Source organism: Hyla sarda, chromosome 1 (assembly GCF_029499605.1).
Source record: "Hyla sarda isolate aHylSar1 chromosome 1, aHylSar1.hap1, whole genome shotgun sequence".
Classification (NCBI taxonomy): domain Eukaryota; kingdom Metazoa; phylum Chordata; class Amphibia; order Anura; family Hylidae; genus Hyla; species Hyla sarda.
Window position 1 is genome coordinate 136,355,974 of NC_079189.1, and position 27,467 is coordinate 136,383,440.

Sequence of the window (27,467 nt, forward strand, 5' to 3'; positions counted from 1 at the left end):
AATGGGATTTTTTAACAGGCGTTTTTAAGAGTTTTCTAAATGGTATTGTAACGGGACTTTGTAACGGAGCAACAGTATAATGTGAAAGGGGCCTTAAAGACGTATGGTAGGCTGCTGCACTGGAATTTCTGAGAGGAATTCCGTAGTGTGAATGTAACCTCAAACAGATAAAAAAAAAAGTGGTTGTACAAAAATGCCCCCAGAAAAAAGTATGTGTGTTCACCCATGATGGAGGCCTCAAAAAAACTCCAGTATCACTCCCTATATGCACAGTACGTATACACTACAACGTAAAGGGCTGCACTAATGTGCCAGTTCATCAAGCCCAGCGCTAATTTGCAATCCTCGGATGAGACCCTGTAATATATTAATCTGCTGATGAAAATGTGTGGCCTTGAATGAAATAACCCAGCTGGTCTTCAGACATAAATCTTTAACTAGACAAATAAGATACAATTCCACTGTTCCATGTTATATGTGATTAATGACATTACATCTATTTTATTGGAAACACACTGCATCTGCAAACATATAAATGACTTTACTCTTCACATTAATTACACATGTCTCCATTTATTTATGCAAAGTGTAACACTTCAATGTAATTCTTCATAGTATGTGAAGCTTAATTTCTTTAACCCTTTCTCACCTCAGCAATTTTCATTTCTTCACCTACTTTTTTTCCCTCCGCACCCAAGATCCATAAGGTTTATATTTTTACATCCATAAAGCCATATGAGGGCTTATTGTTTGCGGGATGAGTTGTACTTTTTAATGGAACCATTTGTTTTACCAATATATGGTAATATATTCCAAAGCCAAAGCCAAAGATGGGGGGGAGTGTGTAGTTAATGGTGGGGGTATATTGTTGAGGTTGGTATCAAATGATGAGTTATGATATAATTCCCAAATATATTTGTCACTCATGCTGTTTTTACAGGATGTAATAACTAAAAAATTGCACATAGTATAATTAATATATATTATACATTTTGTAATGGGGATATGACGCACTTGCACATTCATTGTAATAGAGATTTTATTGCAATGCCCTTCAATTTTCTTTTTGCACCATTTACACTTATGCAGATGTTTCATGGATATTTTATTTGTTGCTCATACAATGCTATGGCTATGACATATGCAATTGGTGTTTATTAGATACTGTGGTTGTGTTGGTATCCTGTAACTTGCATACATGTACAGTACGTTGTAAGGGTAATTGGCCATGCAAGGATATTCCAGGCAGTTGCCAATCCTAGGGGCGGTCTGGTAATGGCGAAAGTCGAATGTAACAAGTGTGTGTAAGAGTTATGCAGAAGAGTGCCAGCGGAGTTCCAGGCATGCACTATGGATGGCCAATAACTATTTAAATGGAGGAGGGCGATGATTCACACACCTCCTGACAAAGTTTATGAAATGTACGTAGAGGGATCCCGATATTTCACAACAGCATGTATGTAATATAGTTTGAACCTTGGGATTTACTCCTTACCATAGAGTATAAAAGACAATTTTATATGGGCATTGTGCAATAGACCATAATGCTTATGATGGTGAAAGGGGATATATCATTATATGTAATTCCTGTGAATTAATCTGGTCCCCCGCTGAATGCTCCAGCCTTACAGCCTCTCAGGAGTGACACCGACCTAGTCAAGCCCTGACTGAGATAGGACACTGCTGCAACCGGTTATAGGCTAAGCAGGCCTTCATTCCAAGAGAGGTTCTTCTCATAAGAATCATTCAGAACATTTAGCAGAGGACCAGAACACTTCACAAGGGGACTCCTGAAGGATTGAGGTAGGTGAGTATGAGTTTTTCATAATTTTTTCAACAGGAAATCATATTAGTACCTAAATAACCCTTTATTCAAATTATTCCCAATTAGATCCATCCCAATTAGACTGGTTTTATGCCAGGGAAGACTACCTCTATTCATTTTAGATATGGCCCTTTAGTCAGTCAATATAGCACTTTGCAGGATAAAAGATTTTAAATCACTAGATGCCACCAAAGCATTCAACTTGGCATTTTCTATTCACTTGCACAAATATTCCTTTAGTCCAAGGTTTTACCAGCAGAATAGAGTGCTGTACGCAGCACCAACTGCAAGGGGCTTGGTAAATAATCGCCTCTTTTCTACCATTTTTCTTCATCAGGGAGCTGAGCAGCGATGCTCACTGTTTTCAAACCATTAGCTATTAGGATTCATTCTTCCCCACTAATCATTGGGATTGTAAATGCGGACAAGGTAGACAATGTTGGACATAATGCAGACAATATGGTGGTGTTCCTTGATAGGAATACCTCTTCCTTACGTTATGTTATTGTTAAGGGATTGCTCCTAATTGCTTTTTAAATCCCTTAACTCCATGATCTATCTCCTTATTTAGGGTCGTTCTTGGCCCAAGTTAAAGCTCTCTACATTGCAAAACCCACAAGACTTGAAGATGTGGGATCCTGCTCTGGAACATTTAACTTTTCTATTTGCTTTTGGGTGAGGAGTTCTCCTCTTGACAACATGTATCTTGTAGGTGATTTTGTACGATCAGAAGGTTCTACTTACAAACAAAGTTTCCACTCATTCAATTTGTTTCAGTATTTACAGATTCTTAGGATTCTGCAATCTCACTTCCCTAATGGAGTCAATACTTTTATCACTTCTTTCACTTTAATTTATGTTTACATTCCCAGGATCCTCAGGGTTTGGTTCCTACCTTGTATACCCATTTCTTGTCAATAACTCTTGATGCTCACCCTCTGCAAGGCAGATACAAAATTTCCTCACCAGTTTGCTATGGCTTCGGGGATGTCTAAGGGTTTGTACTTGAATATCTTTACTTTGTTATAGTGTTCTAGCGATGTTGTGGAGCTATGCTTTCCTCTGTTTGTATGTTGTTATACTGTGGTTATTATTACTTTTATGTTGACACTGCTCTATAACCCTGCTATTGGACTCATATTTGCTCTTCAGGTACATTGTTAATGGTGGAGATGTCTGCCATTGTGATATGTATCCTTTTGCATCTCAAAGCTCAATTGGTGTATGATTTATAAATAAGTAAATAATACTGTGCACAACTTCACAATTAAGCCACGTCACCTTTAATACAAAGTCATGCCCATTTTATGCTAAGCCCTGCCCCCTTATCAAGGTGACATACATCCCTATTCATGTTGCCTAATTTTGTTAGGAAATTGGTCTAATAACACATATGCTATTATCCTTTTTTTTTTTTATCTGGTGCATATTATGCCAAAATTCTTGTGTACACACTTTTATTTATCTCCCTAAAGGTTTAGAATCAGAAATGGAATCACTCTGGAAGATTAATCCAAAATTGATTTTTTAAAGGTGTTTAACCCCTTAATGACCAAGCCCATTTTCACCTTAAGGACCAGTCCAATTTTATTTTTGTGTTTTCGTTTTTTCCTCCTCGCCTTCTAAAATCCATAACTCTTTTATATTTCCATCTACAGACCCATGTAAGGGCTTGTTTTTTGCGTGACTAATTTTACTTTGTAATGAAACCTCAAATTTTACCATAAAATGTACAGCGAACCCCCCAAAAAAATTTTTAGGGAGGAAATTTAAATGAAAACCAAAATTTTGCACATTTTGGAGGGTTTTGTTTTCACACTGTACACTTTACGGTAAAAATTACATGTGTTCTTTATTGGGTGGGTAAATACGATTAAAATGATACCCATGGCTAGATACTTTAATATTTTTGTACCGCTTAAAAAAAATCTAAAACTTTGTGTACAAAATCAGTAATCTAAAATCGCCCTATTTTGACCACCTATAACTTTTTAATTTTTCCGTATATAAGGCGGTATGAGGGCTCATTTTTTTTTGCACCATCATCTGTACTTTTTTTAGATACCCGATTTGCATATATAAAACTTTTAGATCATTTTTTATATTTTTTTTTTATAAAATGTGACAAAAAAGCTGCATTTTTGGACTTTTTTTTCTTTTTTACGTTTACGCCATTCACCATACGGGATCATTAACATTATATTTTGATAGTTTGGACATTTACGCACATGGCGATACCAAATATGTTTATTAAAAAAAAAGGTTTACGCTTTTTGGGGGTAAAATGGGAAAAACGGACAATTTTCATTTTTATTGGGGGAGGGGATTTTTCACTTTTTTTTACTTTTTATTTTTACATTTTTCAACTTTTTTTTTTACACTTTTTATGTCCCCATAGGGGACTATCTATAGCAATCCTTTGATTGCTAATACTGTGTAGTGCTATATATAGGACATAGCACTGCTCAGTATTATCGGTGATCTTCTGCTCTGGTCTGCTCGATCACAGACCAGAGCAGAAGACCCCGGGAGATGGCCAAAGCCAGGTAAGGGGACCTCCGGCTGTCATGCTGGATGATCGAATCGCCGCGGCAGCGCTGCGGGCAATCCGATCATCCAATCAAAGTACCGCAATGCCGCAGATGCCGTGATCTGTATTGATCACGGCATCTGAGGGGTTAATGGCGGACATCCACTCGATCGCGGATGTCGGCCATTATGGGCAGGTCCCCGGCTGCTGCTAGCAGCCGGAACCTGCCGTGTATGATGCGAGCTCCCTTCCGATGCTCGCGGTCATACACAGGACGTAAATGTACATCCTGGTGCGGGAAGTCCCGCCAAACCAGGACGTGCATTTACATCAGTGGTCGTTAAGGGGTTAAAAAGGAAATAATAAGAAAAGTGTTGCAACCATTCATCCTCCACAGAGTTATGGTAAAGGATTCATTACACACAACCTACTTTTCATGAATGTAAGGTTCTTAAGTACAGGATACAAATAGTTAAGCCATTTATATAATATGTAAGCTGCAAGCTAAAATAAATCTATTAAATGTAACCTTTTAGAGAATGCATTCCATTAATGTTGAGATGTTTAATTTTAACATCTTGACTGATCATGTAGAGACTGACATCTGAGAGTAAACAAATACATTGTGGAGAATATTGCACTTCATTTCCATGATGGCCTCAGCTAAGTTATTCTGTCACGACTGTATTGCTGCTGATTGATTGCTTATGTATGATTAGACAGCCAGAATTCCCCTTCACCTTCTACATGATCATTTTTCACCTTTGTGTACTTAGGCTTTAGATAAAATTACTGCTTGACAATTTAGAATAATTAAATGGGGTTGTCTTTTGTAAAATTTTAGTTCACCTTCATTGAACCTGTGGTAATAAATTTTTGTAAAAAAATTGCAAACATACCAATTCCCTAATGAATTACTGTGAAAGTCCATCAAGTGACATCATCCTACATGTAATGCATCCTACACATGGCAGAGCTGCGTGCATGAAGCTGTACAACAGCGTATGGAGTCTCATACTACAGAGACATGCTGGGACTACCTGTATTGCCATATGGTGCTCTGTTGGGTTTTTATGTCAAGATATTCTTCTCTAGAAGCACAACATCAAGCCATAATATATGGCCAACAGCAATTCATGCAGTTCTTATATACAGCATAGATGTACCAGTACCTCTATACATTGAGAAAAGTGTTATATAAAAAAAGATATTAACCTCTTAAGGACGCAGGGCATACCTGTATGCCCTGAGCCTGGTCCCAGTATAAAATGCGTCATTCCGGGTCTGTCCCGGCGGCTAATGACATCCGGGATCATGGGCTAATAGCGTGCAGCACCGATCTTTGTACCGCGTGCTATTAACCCTTTAGATGCGGCATTCAAAGTTGATCGCCACGTCTAAAATAAAAGTAAAAGCTTCCCAGCAGCTCAGTCGGGCTGATCGGGACCATCGCAGTGAAATCACGATGTCCCGATCAGCTAGAACGCGAGCGGAGGTCCCCTCACCTGCCTCCGTCGCTTCCAATCGGTAATTACACTGATCTTTGCCGTGTCAATGCACGGCAATGATCTGTGTATGTGTTTGGTATGTGCAGTGAAATAGCCACCAGGGGGGCTATAACACTGCAAAAAAAAAGTGTAAAAAAAAAAGTTAATAAAGATCATTTAACACCTTCCCTGATAAAAGTAAGAATCACCCCCCTTTTCCCATTTAAAAAATAAAACTGTGTAAGTAAAAATAAACATATGTGGTATTGCCGCGTTCGGAAATGTCCGAACTGTAAAAATATATAGTTAATTAAACTGCACGGTCAATGGTGTACGCGCCAGAAAATTCGAAAGTCCAAAATAGCGTATTTTTGGTCACTTTTTATATCATGAAAAAATTACTAAAAAGCGATCAAAGATTCCGATCAATATAAAAATGGTATCGATAAAAACTTCAGATCACAGCGCAAAAAACGAGCCCAATAAAAAAGTTATAGGGGTCAGAAGATGACAATTTTTAACGTATACATTTTCCTGCATGTAGTTATGATTTTTTTTAGAAGTACAACAAAATCAAACCTATATAAGTAGGGTATCATTTTAACCGTATGGACCAACAGAATAAAGATAATATGTAATTTTTACCAAAAAATGCACTGTGTAGAAAAGGAAGCCCTCAAAAGTTACAAAATGGCATTTTTTCTTCAATTTTGGCTCACAATGAATTTTTTCCCACTTCGCCGTGGATATTTTGGTAAAATGACTAATGTCACTGCAAAGTAGAATTGTTGGTGCAAAAAATAAGCCAGAATATGGAATTTTAGGTGCAAAATTGAAAGTGTTATGATTTTTAGAAGGTGATGAGGAAAAAAATTAAAAACCATGCGCCCTTAAGGGGTTAAAGGAAAGCCATCATCAGCAGGCAGCATGCAACTGGTGACTGGTTCCCTTTAAAGGGGTATTCCGAGTTTAGATATGTTATCCCCTATCCAAAGGATGGATGATAAGATGTCTGATCACGGGGGGTCCGCTGCTGGGACCCTCCGCGATTTCCCTGCAGCACCTGCATTATGTGTGGAGCTGCGTCTCCAGGCTCAGAAATTGGAAATTTTTGGGACTGGAAACTTGATGTAACACCACGCCCCCCTCGTGACTTAACGCCACGCCCCTCCCTTCATGTCTATGGGAGGGGGCATAACGGCGTGATGTGACATCACGAGGGGGGCGTGGTGTTACGTCATGTCTCCAGTCCCGAAAACTTTTGGTTTCCGAGCCTGGAGATACACCTCCGCACAGGGAGATCGTGGTGGCCCCCCCGCGATCAGACATCTTATCCCCTATCCTTTGCATAGGGGATAAAATGTCTAAATACCCTTTTAAGTTTCCATGTTTCCAAGGACTTTGTGTATTTTGGACCTGTATTCTGTGCTTACATTGTTCCGAATAGTTCCAAAGGAGTTTTACACTAAAAAGAACTTAACATAGTGGAGTAGATTTATCAAAGCCACGGCAGAGGGAAACTTGACAAGTTGCCCATAGCAACATCAGATTTCTTCTTTCATTTTTTAAAAGGCCTCTGAAAAATGAAAGAAGCTATTTGATTGGTTGCTATGGGCAACAGGTCAAAACTTCCTCTGTACAGATTTTGATAAATCTCCCCAGTGCCTCTAGAGAAAGACTATATCCAATATACAGGGTATGAAAAAAAGGAACAGTAATGAAGAATCTTCTCTCAGAGAATATTATTAAGACTTGGATTTATTCCACAAGACACAATGCATTTCTAGCCCATAATGGGCTCTTTGTCAGGTTAATGGATCCAATCACCTGTCGAAGAGCTTGGTACAGGATAGAAACGCGTTGTGCTATGTGGAATAAATCTAAGTCTTAATAATATTCTTTGAGAGAAGAACCTTCATTACTGTTCCTTTTTCCTTTTCTTCTTACCCCATTTGAGCACCGATTTATGACAACAGGCGAAGGGAGAGGCTGCTGACCTAGCAGTGAGTGAGTATACAACATCCTCCGGTAAGTGCAATTCTATTTGCGTCCTTATCTTTAGTCTGACCGTACTAGACTAGGGGCCTACCCCTATATTTTGTGATCTTTTAAGGTATATTTATTCAATATATGTCATATAATAGAGAAAGCAAAAACTTTTTATGCAGACTACTGGCATATTTTTATAGAAGAGCATTGATGGCCACAATGAAATACAATATAAAGACACTTAAAGTAGTAATAGTAGTGTGGTGAAAAAATACTTATCTCCTATCCAAAGGATAAGGCAGTCTGCTGGAAGCAGCCGTTCCGACATCCGCAGGAAGCTACGGCCAACACGCCCCCTCCATGTATCTCTATGGCATACATAGAGGGGGCATGTCAGCCGCTGCTCCGCGCAGGGGTTGGCACGCCCCTTTGCAGCAGACTGCCAGGGTCCCGTTCAGGAGATCACGGGGGGTCCCAGCATGCAGACCCCCCCGCAATCCATAATTTATCCCCTATGCTTTGGATAGGGGATAAGTTATCTTTCACCACACTACTTCTTTAATTTAATGTATGTTCCTGGATACACTGTATTGTAGGTTCATATGTCAATATGTTCATATGTCAATATGTTCAGCAACAACACATTAGCACAGTGTTGTTAACTTTTTTTGTATTCAATTAAATATCTACTATTCACAGCTTATAACTCTAAGTAAATAAGACAACAATATAAAACTCTTCCTATAGATCTAGCATCTGTTTATACCAATGGCTAATTATACAGTCTAGGTGAAATATATTTTTACATTCAAAACTTCCCAAGCTGGAAATAGAAAAATGTCATTATCCAGAAATCTTATTTTTAGATGTTTACAAAACAACAAAAACCCTTCTTGTCTTATTTTATCACATGCAACTTGTTGCTTCACACATTGACAAACCCCACACTTGCTGGATCTGGTCTATACACCCAATTTATTTTCTTTATTATATTTTTTTTACAGTTTATAATCTAAAGAGTCATTAGGTATTTTTTTGCATTTAGCATCAGTAAACAGATTGAAACTTACCTCTATCACTGTCATAAAGATATGCAAATTTATCCCATTGATAGTATTCAATCAAACTAAGAAGTGCTCCTTTGAGGTCCGGCCTCATTTGAATAACAAATGGATGAGTACCATCTGTCGGAAAGCTTGGGGTTATGAAGGAGACATGAAGAGTTCCACAAAACGATGTGATAGTATTTACAGACTTCTTATCATAAAATCCAAAAATAGCAAAGACTCCTCTTGAAAACTGGGAGCAGACTGCAATGGAAAACAAGCAGGCATTAGTATACATTTCCAAAGTATTGCATCACATGGAGCATAAAATAATGAGAGTAAATAGGAGATTGAACATATGTTATCCTAATATGAAACCATTTTGTCATGAGCTAAATTAGAAGAAACCAATGTTATGCTCCGGGGTATCTGCTGTATGACGGGATGTTAGATTAAAATCTATTGCCTTCAATACACTCAAATTACATACAAATTGTATCTTTTATCATAATGTCTCATATGTTAAATTTAATTACAAATAAAAATTATTATTTAATAGCAACATGTTAGCCTGCTTGGATTTTTAAGATAAATAATCATTTTGTCACTTTAATAGAGCACTCAGGGCTGTAACTCATAAGGCAAGTGACGCAATTGTTTTAGTTGCGCTGCTGCGAGGGGTGCGCAGTTGGCAGGGCTGGACTGGCTCTGGCCGCTGCGCCGGCTTGCACAGGATCAGGAAGTTGGGTACACATATAGCCAGCAAGAAATGGAGAAGGTTGGAGGAGAACAATTGCAAACAGGGGGAGCTCTGGAGTCTTCTCTAGGGTTGGACCTAGTTGCTGCAATGTTTCACTTTTTTCTCATGTCAGGTCCGAGGTCAGGGGTCAGTGACTTATGTATTGGAGAGCAGCACCAGTGATCTTTGGCGCAGCAGAGCTGAGAGGTGGTGAAGTAGAGCTGTGTGTGATTAGAGGTATTATGTACTATTTATAGTGTCCCGCTGTATCTCCTGCCTTCAGCTACTTACTAGCTGTCTCACTGGTCCCCTATGTCAGTCACCCCCACAGTACTACTTCTCTTCTGCCATTCACCAGTGTACTATTACTCCTATCAGTCCTTTAATACTACCACTCCTGTCAGTCACCAGTATACTAAAACTCCTATATCAGTCACCAGTATACTACTACTCCTATGTAAGTCACTACTCCTATGTCAGTCACCAGTATACTACTACTCCTATCAGTCACTAATATACTACTACTACTACTATGTCAGTCACCAGTATACTACTACCCCTATGTGAGTCACTACTCCTATGTCAGTCACCAGTATACTACTACTCCTATGTCAGTCACCAGTATACTACTACTCCTATGTCAGTCACCAGTATATTAATACTCCTATCAGTCACTAGTATGCAACTTATCTTATGTCAGCCACCAGTATAATGCTACTCCTATCAGTCACTAGTATACTACTACTCCTATGTCAGTCACCAGTATACTAATACTCCTATCAATCACTAGTATGCAACTTATCTTATGTCAGCCACCCGTATAATGCTACTCCTATCAGTCACTAGTATACTACTACTCCTATGTCAGTCACAAGTATACTAATACTCCTATCAGTCACTAGTATGCAACTTATCTTATGTCAGCCACCAGTATAATGCTACTCCTATCAGTCACTAGTATACTACTACTCCTATGTCAGTCACCAGTATACTAATACTCCTATCAGTCACTAGTATGCAACTTATCTTATGTCAGCCACCAGTATAATGCTACTCCTATCAGTCACTAGTATACTACTACTCCTATGTCAGTCACCAGTATACTAATACTCCTATCAATCACTAGTATGCAACTTATCTTATGTCAGCCACCCGTATAATGCTACTCCTATCAGTCACTAGTATACTACTACTCCTATGTCAGTCACCAGTATACTAATACTCCTATCAATCACTAGTATGCAACTTATCTTATGTCAGCCACCCGTATAATGCTACTCCTATCAGTCACTAGTATACTACTACTCCTATGTCAGTCACAAGTATACTAATACTCCTATCAGTCACTAGTATGCAACTTATCTTATGTCAGCCACCCGTATAATGCTACTCCTATCAGTCACTAGTATACTACTACTCCTATGTCAGTCACAAGTATACTAATACTCCTATCAGTCACTAGTATGCAACTTATCTTATGTCAGCCACCAGTATAATGCTACTCCTATCAGTCACTAGTATACTACTACTCCTATGTCAGTCACCAGTATACTAATACTCCTATCAGTCACTAGTATGCAACTTATCTTATGTCAGCCACCAGTATAATGCTACTCCTATCAGTCACTAGTATACTACTACTCCTATGTCAGTCACCAGTATACTAATACTCCTATCAGTCACTAGTATGCAACTTATCTTATGTCAGCCACCAGTATAATGCTACTCCTATCAGTCACTAGTATACTACTACTCCTATGTCAGTCACCAGTATACTAATACTCCTATCAGTCACTAGTATGCAACTTATCTTATGTCAGCCACCAGTATAATGCTACTCCTATCAGTCACTAGTATACTACTACTCCTATGTCAGTCACCAGTATACTACTACTCCTATGTCAGTCACCAGTATACTACTACTCCTATGTCAGTTACCAGTGTACTAGTACTCCTTCTATGTCAGTGCAATTTTCTGTTCTCTCCTGGGGCCCAAAAACTAGCTAAAGCTCTGAGACCATTGTTTTGCAGAGTGCTTTCCAAACAGTGTTTCCCCGGCTGTTCCAAAACTATAAACTTCCAGTATGATATATATATATATATATATATATATATATATATATATATATATATGTAAAGAATTACAAGAAAATTCATAGGGGTTTACATTTCTGCATTTATAATGTTTATTTTCACATTGCTTACCTGGAAACTTAGTTTTTGTTATTTATTTTCTATTTATTTTTTTTTTTGGTAATTTCACGTTCATGGTACATTCACACATACAGTATCTGCTACATATTTTCTGCAGCTGATTTTGCTACCCATTGAAGTCAGTGGGTAGCAAAACCAGATAATATGCAGCATATACTGTGCGGGTGAATGTACCATAAAGGGTACATATTTGATATGCAGGATTGGATGCTGCAGAGTAAATGCTGCATTCAGTTCATTTAATTTACATTGAAATCTGCAGCTTCAAATCCTGTGCATCAAATAGGCGCAGGATACTGCACGTGTGAATACAGTCTAAATATATATAGTCACGAAGCAACTCAAAATAAATATATTTCTTTAAATGAATAAAAAGGAATTAAACTATTTTTGTAAATGCAATTCTATGTTTGTATTAACTAAGATTTTATCCAATCATCTATTTAACTGGTTGTTAATTGTTATCCATGTGACAGGTGCTCCTTTGTTATGTACAGTACCCACACAAAAAACAATTGCTCCTATGTTATATACAGCACTCCAAAAAATAAAAAACTTCATTCAATATATTCCATGCCTTGAGTGATATACCAGTGCTTCACAACATTGAACAGAGCTGGTGCTAAAGATGGCTTTGGCAAGAGAAATTTGGTTCTAGAATCACTATTAAAACAAGGTGGCCCAAAATTCCTAATTTCATGTAGTGTCCATATAACATTATTTTTTAAGGAGAATAGACATAAATAATTTTATGGCTGTAAAATAGCAATATAAAAATATTTAGCAACTGCTTACTGCCCTCTATTGTGATGTAACCACAGGGGGTAGTCATATAAAAATGTTTAGCAACTGGTTTCCAATGCATCAACTGCAGATGCCCCCTGCCTACTGTCCTATATATTGATGTATCCACGGGGGAAATAACAGGCAACTACATGTTATTAATATTATTATTATTACTCACAATAGCGCAGACTGCACAGTGAGCTGAAGTCTGCAGTGGTGCCACAATGAAATCACTAATTTTTCCTTCTTATACTCTTCTACATTTCTATTTCCAAAAACATCATATATAATAGTTATAAGAATTTCTTTCTTCTTTTATATTCTCCACTATTGCCTTGTACATACAGTACATCAGCAGAATACATGATGCCATTTTTAACATGCAACACAGCATCTTTCCTTCTGGAATCTGGTCACAACTGGAACCTGTTGGCTGCATTTGGAAAGTTATATGATAACATTTTGGGAGGAATTCCTTATCTTTGTATGCTAGTTTTTTGGCATACACATTTTTTTTTTGCACAAGGCTTTGAAATATATTAAAAAGGTTAATGTTTTGCCAAGATGTACAACATATAAAAAAAAAATTGTATCTGACAGTGCCCATTTAAATTATTGGAAACCTGTCATCAGATTTTATCATGTATAACTGTTGGCAAGGTTATATAGCTGTCAGCCATCCTGGAAAAAATAAGTTTTAGCTAATCTTCACATTGCGGAATTCCGCATGAATATTCTGCATGGACATTCTGCTGTAGCAGAGTCCCATGGATTTTAATGGGATTCTGCTGCACTGTGCACACGGCTGAATTTCTGTGGCAGATGTTTCTGCCACAGAAATCTCTATTTCGGCGTCAACAGAAAGAATAAACTTGTCTTTTTGTAGATTCTGCTCGGAAATGCATCACCGTCTATGAGACGACGCATTTCTGAGCGGTCCTAGCACCCGCCAGATTATTCAAATGTGTGGAATGTTCATGCAAGTTTTCAGGGCATGAACCCGGCCTTAAAGTTGTCCTTCGTTGTAGGTAGATTAGGAGCAAGTAGTCTCTGGGGCAAAACAGAATGATTAATCCTTTTGGGGAAAAGTATTTCAATATGTGTCCAGAGTAAAGAAGAAGGAGTCACCTCCACTAATGAATTTGGGAGCTGACACAATTAATAACTTTTTTTTTTTATTATTATTACAGCTAGGCAATATAGCATTGAATAAAAAATCTGGAACTAGCTACACTGCAATATGGAACTTGCTACGTTAAATAGCGACAACAACTTAAAAAAACATAGAAATATATATATATATATATATAGAGGGAAAAAAACAAATATGACATCAGTCACTATTCTTTTGTATGCACAATTTTTTTCCTATACCTTGGTGCTTTTAAGATTGGAATACTGAAGCCATTCACCATTGTGATCAGCTGCAGATGGCTGAACAGGTTGCCGTGCTTCCGCAACACTGACTAGAAATTAGCATTAAAATGTCACTCCCTAAAAGCAGGCTCTGTCAACAGTATGTTTTCAGTAACATAGGAACAGTTATGGGAACAAACCTTTTAAAATATGTATATTAGCTATATGTTAGTTTTATTAATACTACTACTACTACTACTACAACTACTACTAATAATAATAATATATAAATATATATATTTTAATGAAGGAGTATGGCAGAAAATTGCATACATATTAATCTAATCCTGAAAAAAAAAACTTCCAATCTCAAAGGTAATGTATTGCCTAGAATTTTTCTGATTAGAACCAGCTTCTGAACATGCTCTTTTTTCTGTTTCTATTTTCTGATTGTTTTTTTAATTTATTTATTTTTTATGGGAATGGCCTGGGCTGTTTATAATCAGTGAGGGCCAAATACAAACACAGTCCAAACCCCACAGACTACAAAGAATATCCAGGCAAAATAATAATAATCGAAGGGGTGTCGCTAAAACTTATCAATTTTAATTACCGTAGTCACTTAAAAACCACAAGATAGAAGAATAGTGGATACCAAAAAGTAGAAGGATAAAGATGAAATGTTATATACAGCTGCAAAATTTCACTCTAAAAGCTATTGTGTTAATCACATTTATTTACATATATAATTCCAACGCGTTTCTGTCCACATGCTATTTAGTATGCACGGGGACGTCCTCAGGGGAACCTTTGCAAATGTAGCTCAAAATGCAGTTAAATAGACATGCATCCAGTTTCAGGTACTGTGCATTTATAATTAATTATGTGTTAGCCTATTGGTTACAAGTGGCTATCATCCACGCAGACATTCCTGTATACAGATCAGAAGTCTCTGCAAGGAAGAAGAAAAAAATATATAGTAGCAATGACCTTACCCCATCTAGCAGTAATCTCGCTCAAAGTGGCATGAGATATACTCACAGCGATAACGTGGGATGTCCGTGTGGGGAAGTGATAAGGTCATATATACAGAAACACTATTTATCAGAGGTTCCAAGGCATATTAGTCAGCTTTTGTACTTACAACATGCAGCACTGGTTAGTGAAAGAATGCGCGTCCTGCAGTGGCAGGGAGCCACGGAAGTAGCCCCGCGTTCAGATGCGGCTCATGGTGAAGCCTGCGCCTGTTAAACTAGCGCCGCACTTCCGCTTTTAGCAGCTTCCGGCCTGCGCACCTCCCAGCGTCATTGGAGGAGGCAGACACTACTGGATCAAAGTGTCATCCGGTACCACAATGCAGAGCTGTCAGCTGCCAGGAAGTGGGCATATCCATTAATACAAGAATCACCATCTTGTTAACCCCCATATTCCAGACCTCAAGAAACTGAGATTTAAAAGTTATATAGTATAGAGTATTTTATTCTTAATTTTATTATTCATTAAATAGATAGATGAAGATAACTACTCCAATGGGGTGTATCAATCACTACCAAAAGATGGTACGTGAAATTACTCAGGATACCTAACTCAATCACTAGGTTAGAGGAAACCCATAAGAGTCAATTGTTATATGTCTAAGGGATAAATTCCTTCATTTGGAGGACTCATGAGGATAGAGGGGACCGAGGTAACCTAGATTGGGGAAAGGAGGCACGGACAGTTAATGGGGCCTAGAGGCTCTATTCTACTCCCTAAGAAATACCTACCCTGTTTCCCTATGCCTAAGTAGCAGTGACGCCCTTAAAAGGGCGGTACCGAGATACTGGATACCTCCTAATAAACCCTAAAAACCTGTAAACTAAGGAGGTGGTACTAGACAATGAGTCCACTGGGACCCTCTATAACTGCCTAACTCCACCTCAAGGTCACCTCAGGTATAGAGGCTATAATATACAGCAAGTCACCTAAATTAAATAAAGGGGGAAAATTGAGCTGCTCATTCAGCCCGTGGGGTGCCATGGTATGCAATTTAAAGATCCATCTATATTCTACCTGTAGGAGGATCCTGTCATGATTCCCCCTCATGGTGATGGATTCACATGTAAAATCCCCACGAATGTCAGCCCCTTACTATCCCCCCATGGTGCTCTCTCATGTGGACCGATATTGGCGTGTTCCTGTTATTCCTGATATCGCCTAGATGCTCAAGAATTATTTTCCGCAGTTCTCTAGATGTTTTGCCTACATAGCGTTTTCCACATGGACATGTGGCAACGTAGATCACGGACTTGGTGGTGCAATTGATATAACTTTTTATGCCGTACACCTCATTGGTTCTCAAGTCCCATAGGCCTCTAGTTTTCTCCACGTTGCCACATGCTCTACAGTGGCTGCATGGAAAACAGCCCACTATTGGGGTCCTATTAAGCTATGTTTCCCTGCTTGCTGTTTTCGGGGTAAGGTGACTATGTGTCAGGATGTCATAGAGGGCGGAACTTAGCGGACATCCTGACACATAGTCACCTTACCACTAAAACAGCAATTTCGGTCACTGCTTCTTAGGCCTAAGCAGGTATTTCTTAGGGACTAGTATAGAGCCCCTAGGCCCCCATTAACTGTCCATGCCCTCTTTCCTCAATCTAGGTTACCTCGGTCCCCTCTATCCTCATGAGTCCTCCAAATGGAGGAATTTATCCCTAAGACATATAAAAAATGTATTCTTATGGGCTTCTACTAACCTAGTGATTGAGTTAGGTATCCTGAGTAATTTCACGTACCTGCCTTTGGTAGTGATTGGTACACCCCATTGGAGTAGTTATATTCATCCATCTATTTAATGAATAATACAATTAATAATAAAATACTCTATACTCTATATAACTTTTAAATCTCAAATTCTTGAGGTCTGGAATATGGGGGTTAACATGCTCTGCCTATAAGGAAATGCCTAGATCTGTGGAACCTCACTGTCCCTTTCCTATTTGAGCTTCAGGTCTGATTTGACAAGGTAGTGGGATATCTTTGATTATCTATCTTGTTGCCAGAGTAATGTTTTATGTAATGCCCATACATTAGCCCTTTTGCTAGCCAGTAACGGAGATGGTGATTCTTGTATTAAAGGATACGCCCACTTCCTGGCAGCTGACAGCTCTGCATTGGGGCGTCGGATGACGCTTAGATCCAGTAGTGTCCTCCTCCTCCTTTGACATCGGGAGGTGTGCGGACCAGAAGCTACAATCGCCAGCTTCACCACGAGCCACATCTGAACGCGGGGCTACTTCCGCGGCTCCCTGCCACTGCAGGATGCGCATTTTTTCACTAACTGGTGCTGCATGTTGTAAGTACAAAAGCTGACTAATATGCCTTGGCACCTCTGATATATAGTGAATCTGTATATATGACCTTATCCCTTTCCCACAGGGACATCCCACATTATCACTGTGAGTATACCTCATGCCACTTTGAAAGAGATTACTGCTAGATGGGGTAAGGTCATTGCTACTATATATTTTTTTCTCTTCTTCCTTGCAGGGACTTCTGATCTGTATACAGGAATGTCTGCGTGGATGATAGCCACTTGTAACCAATAGGCCAATACTTAATTAATTATAAATGCACAGTACCTGAAACTGGATGCATGTCTCTTTAACTACATTTTGAGCTGCATTTGCAAAGGTTCCCCTGAGGACGTCCCCGTGCATACTAAATAGCATGCGGACAGAAACGCGTTGGAAATATATGTAAACAAATGTGATTAACACAATAGCTCTTAGAGTGAAATTTTGCGGCCGTACATATGAGGGTAGCAAGAGTTCATCTTTATCCTACTTTTTGGTATCCACTATTCTTCTATCTGGTAGCTTTTAAGTGACTAATTAAAATTGATAAGTTTTAGCAACACCCCTTCTATTATTATAATTATAAAAGAATTTAGAAATATACTTTATGGCACGCCTCATGAACTGAGACACATGGAACATCTCCAGACCATACTCTTTGGGGCAGGTTTGCAAACTTCTCTGTGACCTCCTAGACCTACGTAGAAGATTTTATACAGGGGAGGGGATGCTGAGTTACTTTTGTCTTCTTTCTATTGGTGTCACTTTCACTGTAATGATGTAGAGATAATTTTCCAGCATCATCTGCCTTATGATCACATTTAGAACAAAAAGTCTCAGTCGCTTAATTTTAGGCCTAGTGTCCAGAATGAAAAATACAGGATTTTAGGAATATTTAATAATTTATATAGTAAAATGGTAAATTAGAAGAAAAAAATCACCAAAATGAAAAAAAATTCTAAAATAAAAGCTTTATTTAAGCAACAGGTAATTTTCTGATTGCACATAAAGACTAGGTTATAGTTCAGACAGGTTCTGAAAAAGGATGAACAGTGAAGAGAGCAGAACTACTAGTGTCTCTGCTTGGATTATAAACCTATGACCTTAGCACATTTGGACGTTGGCATTTAGACAATTGTATGGTGACATTATTAGAGCACTGTATGACAATATTATTAAGATATTATATAGCTTTGTTATTTAATTCCTGCATGGGTGGTATTTTACAATATATATTAGTAAGAAGAGTATAGTGTTCTAGTTCTTGAAATTTGAGACCATAAATCTATGGAACTTTATAGTTTGTTCTAAAGTCACCATAGTGTTAACCCAAAATAACAGATGAAGCTATAAGAAAAAGAAGTTAAAGTAGTAAAAGAAGTTTAAGTTTCCGGTGGAAAAAAATTAATTAAATCAACTAGACTTATAAATTACTTCCATTCAAAATCATAATCCTTCCAGTACTTATCAGCTGCTGTATGTTTCAGAGGAAGTTGTGTAGTTCTTTCTAGTCTGACCATAGTTCTCTCTGCTGACACCTCTGTCCATGTCAGGAACTGTCCAGAGCAGGATAGGTTTGCTATGGGGATTTGCTTCTGCTCTGGACAGTTTCTGACACGGACATAGGTGTCAGCAGAGAGCACTGTGGTCAGACTGGAAAGAAATTCAAAAAGAAAATAACTTCCTCTGCAGCATACGGCAGCTGCTAAGTACTTGAAGGATTTAGATTTTTTTATAGAAGTAATGTACAAATCTGTTTAACCTTCTGGCACCAGTTGATTTAAAAAAATATATATAAATATTCCCACCGGAGTACCCCTTTACCTAATACAGCTAAAGAAAGTCCTCCATAAAACTATAAAACTCAGCAGAAGCTGCACGAATCACTTTCTATGTAGAAAACATGATTGTCTACAGAGTTCTCTATACAGTTTACATAGTAAAAAAAAAATGCATTCATGAAGATTTATAAATCCGTCAAAGACAAAAATCTGGTGTGATTTTCCCAAAACAACCAATCTCAGCTCAAGTTTTATTTTACCCGAGCTGGTTAAGATGTGAAAGTTGAGTGGTGATTTGTTGCTATGGGCAAATCACTAATCCTCGACTCAAGAGTCAGCTGTCATGTCTTCTAGCTATAGATTTGAGGTAAGAATGCTCTTTTTTCTCCTTTCAGCTAATCTTTGTAAAAGCATCTTTTTCTCCTCCTCTGAAAACCAAATAATACTCCTCTTATAGGCTTTGCTACTTGGAGGCCCTCTAAGTTGGTTTCTCAACAGCAATGTGGTGAGGAGTTGGACTATGAATGTGACCTCTGCCCTCAATTTGTGACATCAAATCAAGTGTCTGCTAAACAGCAAATGTAAGTAGGGTGACATAAGTGATGACATGGTACTGCTGATAAACTGTACTGCCATTCCTGATGAACTGCCAATGTTTGATCGTCAGACATGTTTTATCTTCTTACTGGTCAGCTGCATTGATATCTATGCATGGACACCGAAGTTGGAAAAATTGGCAGACAAAGGGTAAATCACAGATGAGACAGAGTCAAAGCCCAGAGGGGAGCATAGTACCAATTCAGACCAGAAACAGAGTCAAGACAAGCAAAGGTCAAATCAGGAGAGTGGTGCAGTACAAAAATAGCAGGCAAGGGAATGGTCAGGGAAAAGGCAGAGGTCAGGTCACAGCAGGTCAGGTCAGGAAAACAGGTAAAACAGGTAAAAACCATAATCATGAGCATCTGATGGCATCAGGCTTCTGCTTAACTTTCCTGCCACTAGATTAGCCTGGTGCTCTTGCCTCCTGATTGGCTTGAAGAGTTGAGTCACAGATTGATCACACAATGATGAGCGATCCTGTGTTGTGCAGGATCTGTCATCAGGGACTATGAGTGATGCTGCTGTTGAAACCTTCGAGAAGACATGACGTGCTTGACATAGGACAAATGTGTATGTTACACTACCATGTTAAAATTGTGGGAAAAAGCAGATGACATGTCTTAGATATCTCAAATATAGAGCATCTACAACATACTTGTCATAGTGAGATTCCACTAGGTAGATTGCTGCTGGATGCACTATACCATATGCTACCAAGTGGCATCTCTACCTAAAGATTAACAAATTCGGTACACTAGTAGTAAACTAGTTAAGATGTTTATGTTCATGTCCTCAGCCCAATTTTCTGCTTCATTTTGACTTTTTTTCTACAATGATCACTAGATGGAATTAATGACCTGTGGCATACATTTACTAGCCCAAGCTGTGAACTACTCTTGTTTTGATGGTTGTCAGTGTTAACAATGGGAAGAAAGCCTCAGAATCTACTACCTGGATTGGAAGGTACTGTGACAACAACAACTCCAGCAGAGTAAAAATCTAGACCAGTAAAATGCTAAGTCTAATGTCCGCTGTGGCACACTGGCACTGAATAACTAACTTTTACTGCCCTTCGCTTATAACCTTATTTAACCTTATGCTATGTGTCATTAGTTACAGGATATGACAGAACTTTCCTGGGTGGCATTTTTATTTCTAAATTTGAAGAAAACCTGGAAATGTTTTTTTTTTTTTCCCTTTAGTCTGACAGTGCGACCAGGACCACAATTCTAGCAAAAAATGCAACTTATCTGGGTGCTGTTTCATATCTGATGATATATTCTAGCTGCATATACTTTTGACAGGAAAGGTCAGATCTCTGAGATGCTAACGTGTAAATGTTACAAGATAACAACAGATCATAGCAGGTCACCCATGCAAGCCTAATTATTACTTAAGTTTCACTTCAATGCAGTGGGAGTCTTAGTTAACAGTAAATTTAGCTGTAGTGAACAGTGTCGGGCAGCTGCTGCCAAAGCAAACAAAATAATGGGGTGCATCAATAGGAGCATAGATGCCAACGACATGGAAATAATTCTACCGCTGTACAAATCGCTAGTCAGACCACACATAGAATACTATGTCCAGTACTGGGCACCAGTGTACAAGAAAGATATAGTGGAGCTGGAGAGGGTTCAAAGACGGGCAACCAGAGTAATACGGGTAATGGGAGGACTACAGTTCCCAGAAAGATTATCAGAATTAGGGTTATTTAGTTTAGAAAAAAGAAGGCTTAGGGAAGACCTAATAACTAGGTATAAATATATCAGGGGACAGTACAGAGATCTCTCCCATGATCTATTTATACCCAGGACTGTATCAATAACAAGGGGGCATCCTCTACGTCTAGAGGAAAGAAGGTTTCTACACCAGCACAGACGGGGGTTCTTAACTGTAAGAGCAGAGAGACTGTGGAATTCTCTCCCAGAGGAGGTGGTCATGGTGAACTCTGTAAAAGAATTTTAAAGGGGTCTGGATGCATTTTGGAGAATAATAACATTACAGGTGATAGATACTAGATTTATAGGGACAGAATGTTGATCCAGGGATTTATTCTGATGCCATATTTGGAGTCGGGAAGGAATTTTTACCTCTAGTATGAGGGTTTTTTGCCTTCCTCTGGATCAACTCAGTAGGGACTCATTAGGGTTATAGGTTGAACTTGATGGACTCTGGTCTTCTTTTGACCTTATGAACTATGTTACTATGTATATATAACACTATACTTTTACTGCTTGCAGCTTCACTATATTGGATAAACTTATAAAACAGCATGTGCTATGTGAATCACTTGCCAAGAGTCATCTGGGTGGTGCTGGTGTGGAGAAGAGTCAAAGTGCCCTGGCTGTTAAGACACCCATCTGCTTCCATTGACAGCACATTCAGCAGACCTAGTGCTGAAAGCAAACACCCAGTGGGATGTCAATCAAGTGCTTCTCAGTTCCCTTCCTCAAGGAACCTCATTGGGTCAAGTCTTATGGCTGAGATCACTTCTGCAAATGACTAACAGCAAACAACTAAACATTCTAAATTCCCAAAAAACCTTAGCATCTGTTAAAAAAAAACAAAACAAAAAAAAAAAACAAGCCTCCCATCCAAGTGTCCCATCATCCTTTGTTCTGTCTGCTGCTGTAGAGTGGAGTAGTGTTTACATGTATAGTATAAATATTATTATTATTATTATTATTATTAATAATAATACATTTAACTAGTCTCACAATCTTGGAGTACAAAATGTTTTAGTTTTATATATATATATATATATATATATATATATATATATATATATATATATTTTTTTTTTTTTTTTTTTTTTTTTTTACCCTGTTGTCCAGAAATTCTCCAATCTGGCATCACAACCGATTAGGAAACATTCTCTCCTGTATAGTTTATAGGCTGGTTAACTTATAACTAATAGAACCTTCTCCTATTTGGCTCTGTTTGATTTGATTATTATTTTGCTTTAAACTAACATAGCCTGACCTCTTTTTCTCAACTGGAATTACCCAGGCTAGGAAGATGTAGATTCTTAAGGGGTTTTCCAACATAAAAACAATGCTGTGTGACCAGTAAGTGGTAGAGCAGTCTGGTCCTGCTCAAAGCTTTCTTCTCAGAAGCAGCAGGGGGCCCAAAGCAGACAAAAAGGTAGCTGCAGCTTATCCTGAGGGGAACCAGGGATAGGTAAGTATATACCGGTATATTTTGTTCTATAGCCCCTGCACTATACCAATTACACATGTCCATTTAGTTTCATATCATATTGCTTTTTTGTTAACTTTTGTAGTTTTTGTATATTCTGATCCGTTCGAAAGTAAGAGGAAAAATCAAAATCATATTTTGACAAAACATCATCTGAATAGACAATATAAATAAGAAAAACAAAATGAAGAAAATTTGAATGACTCAGCATACTAAAATGATTTTAAAAAATTCTAATGATGAATACATTTAAATATTTTGGTTACATTTCTGCCGAGCATGATGAAAATGCATTTAGATTTAACCGATTCTTTTTTCGGAGGGACGGTGTAATTGTGTATCTTCTTTTCCCTTTCAGCTTTTGTGTTTCTGTGGAGTCAGACTGCAAACAGGGAGGGTATGGTTTATATATTAGTAGGAGGCGGAGCAGATCTTGTGACTGACAGAGAAGATGGAGATCACAAAAAAAAAAAAAAACTGTAGCACAAGTAATAAAAGTAGTAAATAAAACATACATTTTATTAATGTATATATATATATATATATATATATATATATATATATATATATCTCAATGGGGGAGATTTATCAAAACCTGTGCAGAGGAAAAGTTGCCGAGTTGCCATAGCAACCAATCAGATCGCTTTTTTCCTTTTGCAGAGGCCTTATTAAAAATGAAAGAAGCGATCTGATTGGTTGCTATGGGCAACTGGGCAAGTTTTCCTCTGCACAGGTTTTGATAAATCTCCCCTTATGTGTGTGTGTGTATGTTCCAGTATCACGCCCAAACAGCTAAAGATATTAACATGAAACTTGGCACACATGTTACTTATATGTCAACAACAAACATAGGATAGGTGATTTAACCCTTGCTCACCCCCATTTGCCAGGGGCGGTATTTTTGTTTAAAGTCCCATAAAAGTCTATGGCAAATATATGTTACTGCATAACTTCCAAACGGCTGGAGATATTTCGATAATATTCGGTCACATGTTACTTATATGTCCACTTAAAATATAGGATAGTTAATTTAACCCTTAACTTCCCCCATTTGTGAGGGTCAGGGTTTTTGTTTAAAGCCCCATGCAAATCAATGGGAAATGTATGTTCCCACATAACTTCCGTACGGCTGGAGATATTTCAATAATACCTCTTACACATATTAATTATAAGTCAAATAAAAAGATATGATAGTTAAATTAACCCTTACCTACACCCTTATATAAAAGATGGGTTTTTGTTTCAAGTCCCATGCAAGTATATGGGACTTCCAGTACCTTACTCCACAAGCTCTGCTCTGCATCTCCTCGCGAATGTGTCATTCCGGCTTGCAAGCTACACCTCATCCCACAAAGACACATAGTTTAAGCCCCACCCCTTTTATTATCTACCATTTTTGTGCATCGGTCTGGCTAGCTAAATATCACCCAGTCCCACAAAGCCATGTCCCCTTCTATTTTCAGATTACAATATCTTCATCACAAATCAGTCCCACCTGAGTACAGGATATGAGGATGGGACATAAGGACAGGATATGAGAATAGGACATAAGGACGGGATATGAGGTTGGGATATGAGGATGGGATATGAGGTCGGGATATGAAGGCGGGATGTGAGGTCGGGATATGAGGACGGGATAGGAGGTTGGGATATGAGGACGGGATATGAGGACAGGATATGAGGTCAGGATCTGAGGTCGGTATATGAAGACAGGATGTGAGGTCGGAATATGAGGACGGGATAGGAGGTCGGGATATGAGGACGGGATATGAGGACGGGATATGAGGTCGGGATATGAGGAAGGGATGTGAGGTCAAGATAGGAGGTCGGGATAGGAGGACGAGATATGAGGTCGAGATATGACAACGGGATATTAGGACAGGATAATAGGTCAGGATATGAGGACAGGATATGAGGTTAAGATTTGAGGACGGGATATGGGGACGGGATATGGAGTTGGGATATGACAACAATATTTGCCAGGGGCGGGGTTTATGTTTAAAGTCACATACAAGTCAATGGGAAATATATGTTACTGCATAACTTCCAAACGGCTTGAGATATTTTGATAATACTTGGTCACATGTTACTTATATATCCACTTAAAATATAGGATAGTTAATTTAACCCTTAACTACCCCCATTTGTGAGGGTCAAGGTTTTTGTTTAAAGTCCCATGCAAATCAATGGGAAATGTATGTTCCCACATAACTTCCGTACGGCTGGAGATATTTCAATAACTGGTACACATATTACGGGTCGGGATAGGAGGTCGGGAAATGAGGACGGGATAGGAGGTCGGAATAGGAGGACGGGATAGTAGGACGCGATAGGAGGAACCGGGATATGAGGACCGGGATAGGAGGACCGGGATAGGAGGTCGGGATAGGAGGTCGAGATAGGATGACGCGATAGGAGGACGGGATAGCAGGACTGGCTAGGAGGTCGGGATAGGAGGTCGGGATAGGAGGTCGGGATAGGAGGTTGAGATAGGAGGTCGGGATAGGAGGTTTGGATAGGAGGTCGAGATATTAGGACGGGATAGGAGGTCGGGATAGGAGGTCGGGATAGGAGGTTGGGATAGGAGGACGGGATAAGAGGTAGAGATAAGAGGACGGGATACGAGGTCGAGATAGGAGGACGGGATACAAGGTCATGATAGGAGGATGGGATAGGAGGACTGGATAGGAGGTCGGGATAGGAGGTCGTGATAGGAGGACGGAATAGGAGGATGGGATAGGAGAACGGGATAGATGGACAGGATAGGAGGACGGGATAGTAGGATTGAAAAAGAGGACGGGAAAGGAGGACAGGAGGACGGGAAAGGAGGTTGAGATATGAGGACGGGAAAGGAGGACGGGAAAGGAGGATGGGAATAGGAGGTCGGGATAGGAGGATCGGGATAGGAGGACCGGGATAGGAGGTCGGGATAGGAGGTCGGGAAAGGAGGTCGAGATAGGAGGACGCGATAGGAGGACGGGATAGGAGGACGGGATGGGAGGACTGGCTAGGAGGTCGGGATAGGAGGTCAGGATAGGAGGTCGGGATAGGAGGTTGAGATAGGAGGTTGGGATAGGAGGTTTGGATAGGAGGTCGAGATATTAGGACGGGATAGGAGGTCGAGATAGGAGGTTGGGATAGGAGGTTGGGATAGGAGGTCGGGATAGGAGGTCAGGATAGGAGGACGGGATAAGAGGTAGAGATAAGAGGACGGGATACGAGGTCGAGATAGGAGGACGGGATACAAGGTCATGATAGGAGGACGGGATAGGAGGACGGGATAGGAGGTCGGGATAGGAGGTCGTGATAGGAGGACGGGATAGGAGGATGGGATAGGAGAACGGGATAGATGGACAGGATAGGAGGACGGGATAGTAGGATGGAAAAAGAGGACGGGAAAGGAGGACAGGAGGACGGGAAAGGAGGTTGAGATATGAGGACGGGAAAGGAGGACGGGAAAGGAGGATGGGAAAGGAGGACGGGATAGGAGGACGGGAAAGGAGGACGGGAAAGGAGGACGGGATAGGAGGACGGGATAGGAGGATGGGATAGGAGGACGGGATAGGAGGACGGGATAGGAGGTCGAGATAGGAGGACAGGAAAGGAGGTCGAGATAGGAGGACGGGAAAGGAGGACGGGAAAGAAGGGGACGGGAAAGGAGGACGGGATAGGAGGACGGGAAAGGAGGATGGGAAAGAAGGGGACGGGAAAGGAGGACGGGATAGGAGGACGGGATAGGAGGACTGGATAGGAGGTCGACATAGGAGGTCGGGATAGGAGGTCAGGATAGGAGGTTGGGATAGGAGGTCGAGATAGGAAGTCGGGATAGGAGGACGGAAAAGGAGGACGGGAAAGGAGGACGGGAAAGGAGGTTGAGATATGAGGACGGGAAAGGAGGACAGGATAGGAGGACAGGAAAGCAGGACAGGAAAGGAGGACAGGATAGGAGGACGGGATAGGAGGATGGGATAGGAGGACGGGATAGGAGGACGGGATAGATGGATGGGATAGGAGGATGGGATAGGAGGACGGGAAAGGAGGATGGGAAAGGAGGTCGAGATAGGAGGACGGGAAAGGAGGTCGAGATAGGAGGACGGGAAAGGAAGACGGGAAAGGAGGACGGGAAAGAAGGATGGGAAAGGAGGTCGAGATATGAGGACGGGAAAGGAGGACGGGCTAGGAGGACGGGATAGGACGATGTGATAGGAGGACGGGATAGGAGGACGGGATAGGACGGGATAGGAGGACAGGATAGGAGGACGGGATATGATGACGGGATAGGAGGTCGGGATATGGCAACAATATATGAGGACAGGATATGAAGTCAAAAGCTTCCTCCTTTGTTTATTTTCCTCCCCAACAAGGATTAGGAAGGAAAAACCGGGCAATGCCGGGTACTCAGCTAGTATACCTATAAAATGTAGTACCCCAATATTGAGTACCCTATGATAATATTAAAACCAATGGCAATTATGGGTCAGAAACATCAACCATAGACCTCATTGGTGGAATCAAATGTCTAGGTATCAATTAATCATCAGATGTCTGTATATCTATCATCAGAGGCAATAGGTAATA

General features: G+C 39.7%; 1 protein-coding gene across 3 annotated transcripts in view; it reads right to left on the minus strand.

The window, feature by feature from the left end:
* Positions 1-27,467, minus strand: part of GRIA2 (glutamate ionotropic receptor AMPA type subunit 2) — a 200,740-nt gene that overhangs the window by 110,669 nt on the left and 62,604 nt on the right. For all 3 annotated transcript variants that reach the window (XR_008889564.1, XM_056561936.1, XM_056561929.1), the window contains exon 3: positions 8,902-9,141. Coding sequence is in view for 2 of the 3 variants with exons in the window: in XM_056561936.1 (XP_056417911.1) it covers positions 8,902-9,141 (240 nt within the window). In the remaining variant the exon portion in view is untranslated. The remainder of the gene's footprint in view (positions 1-8,901; positions 9,142-27,467) is intronic.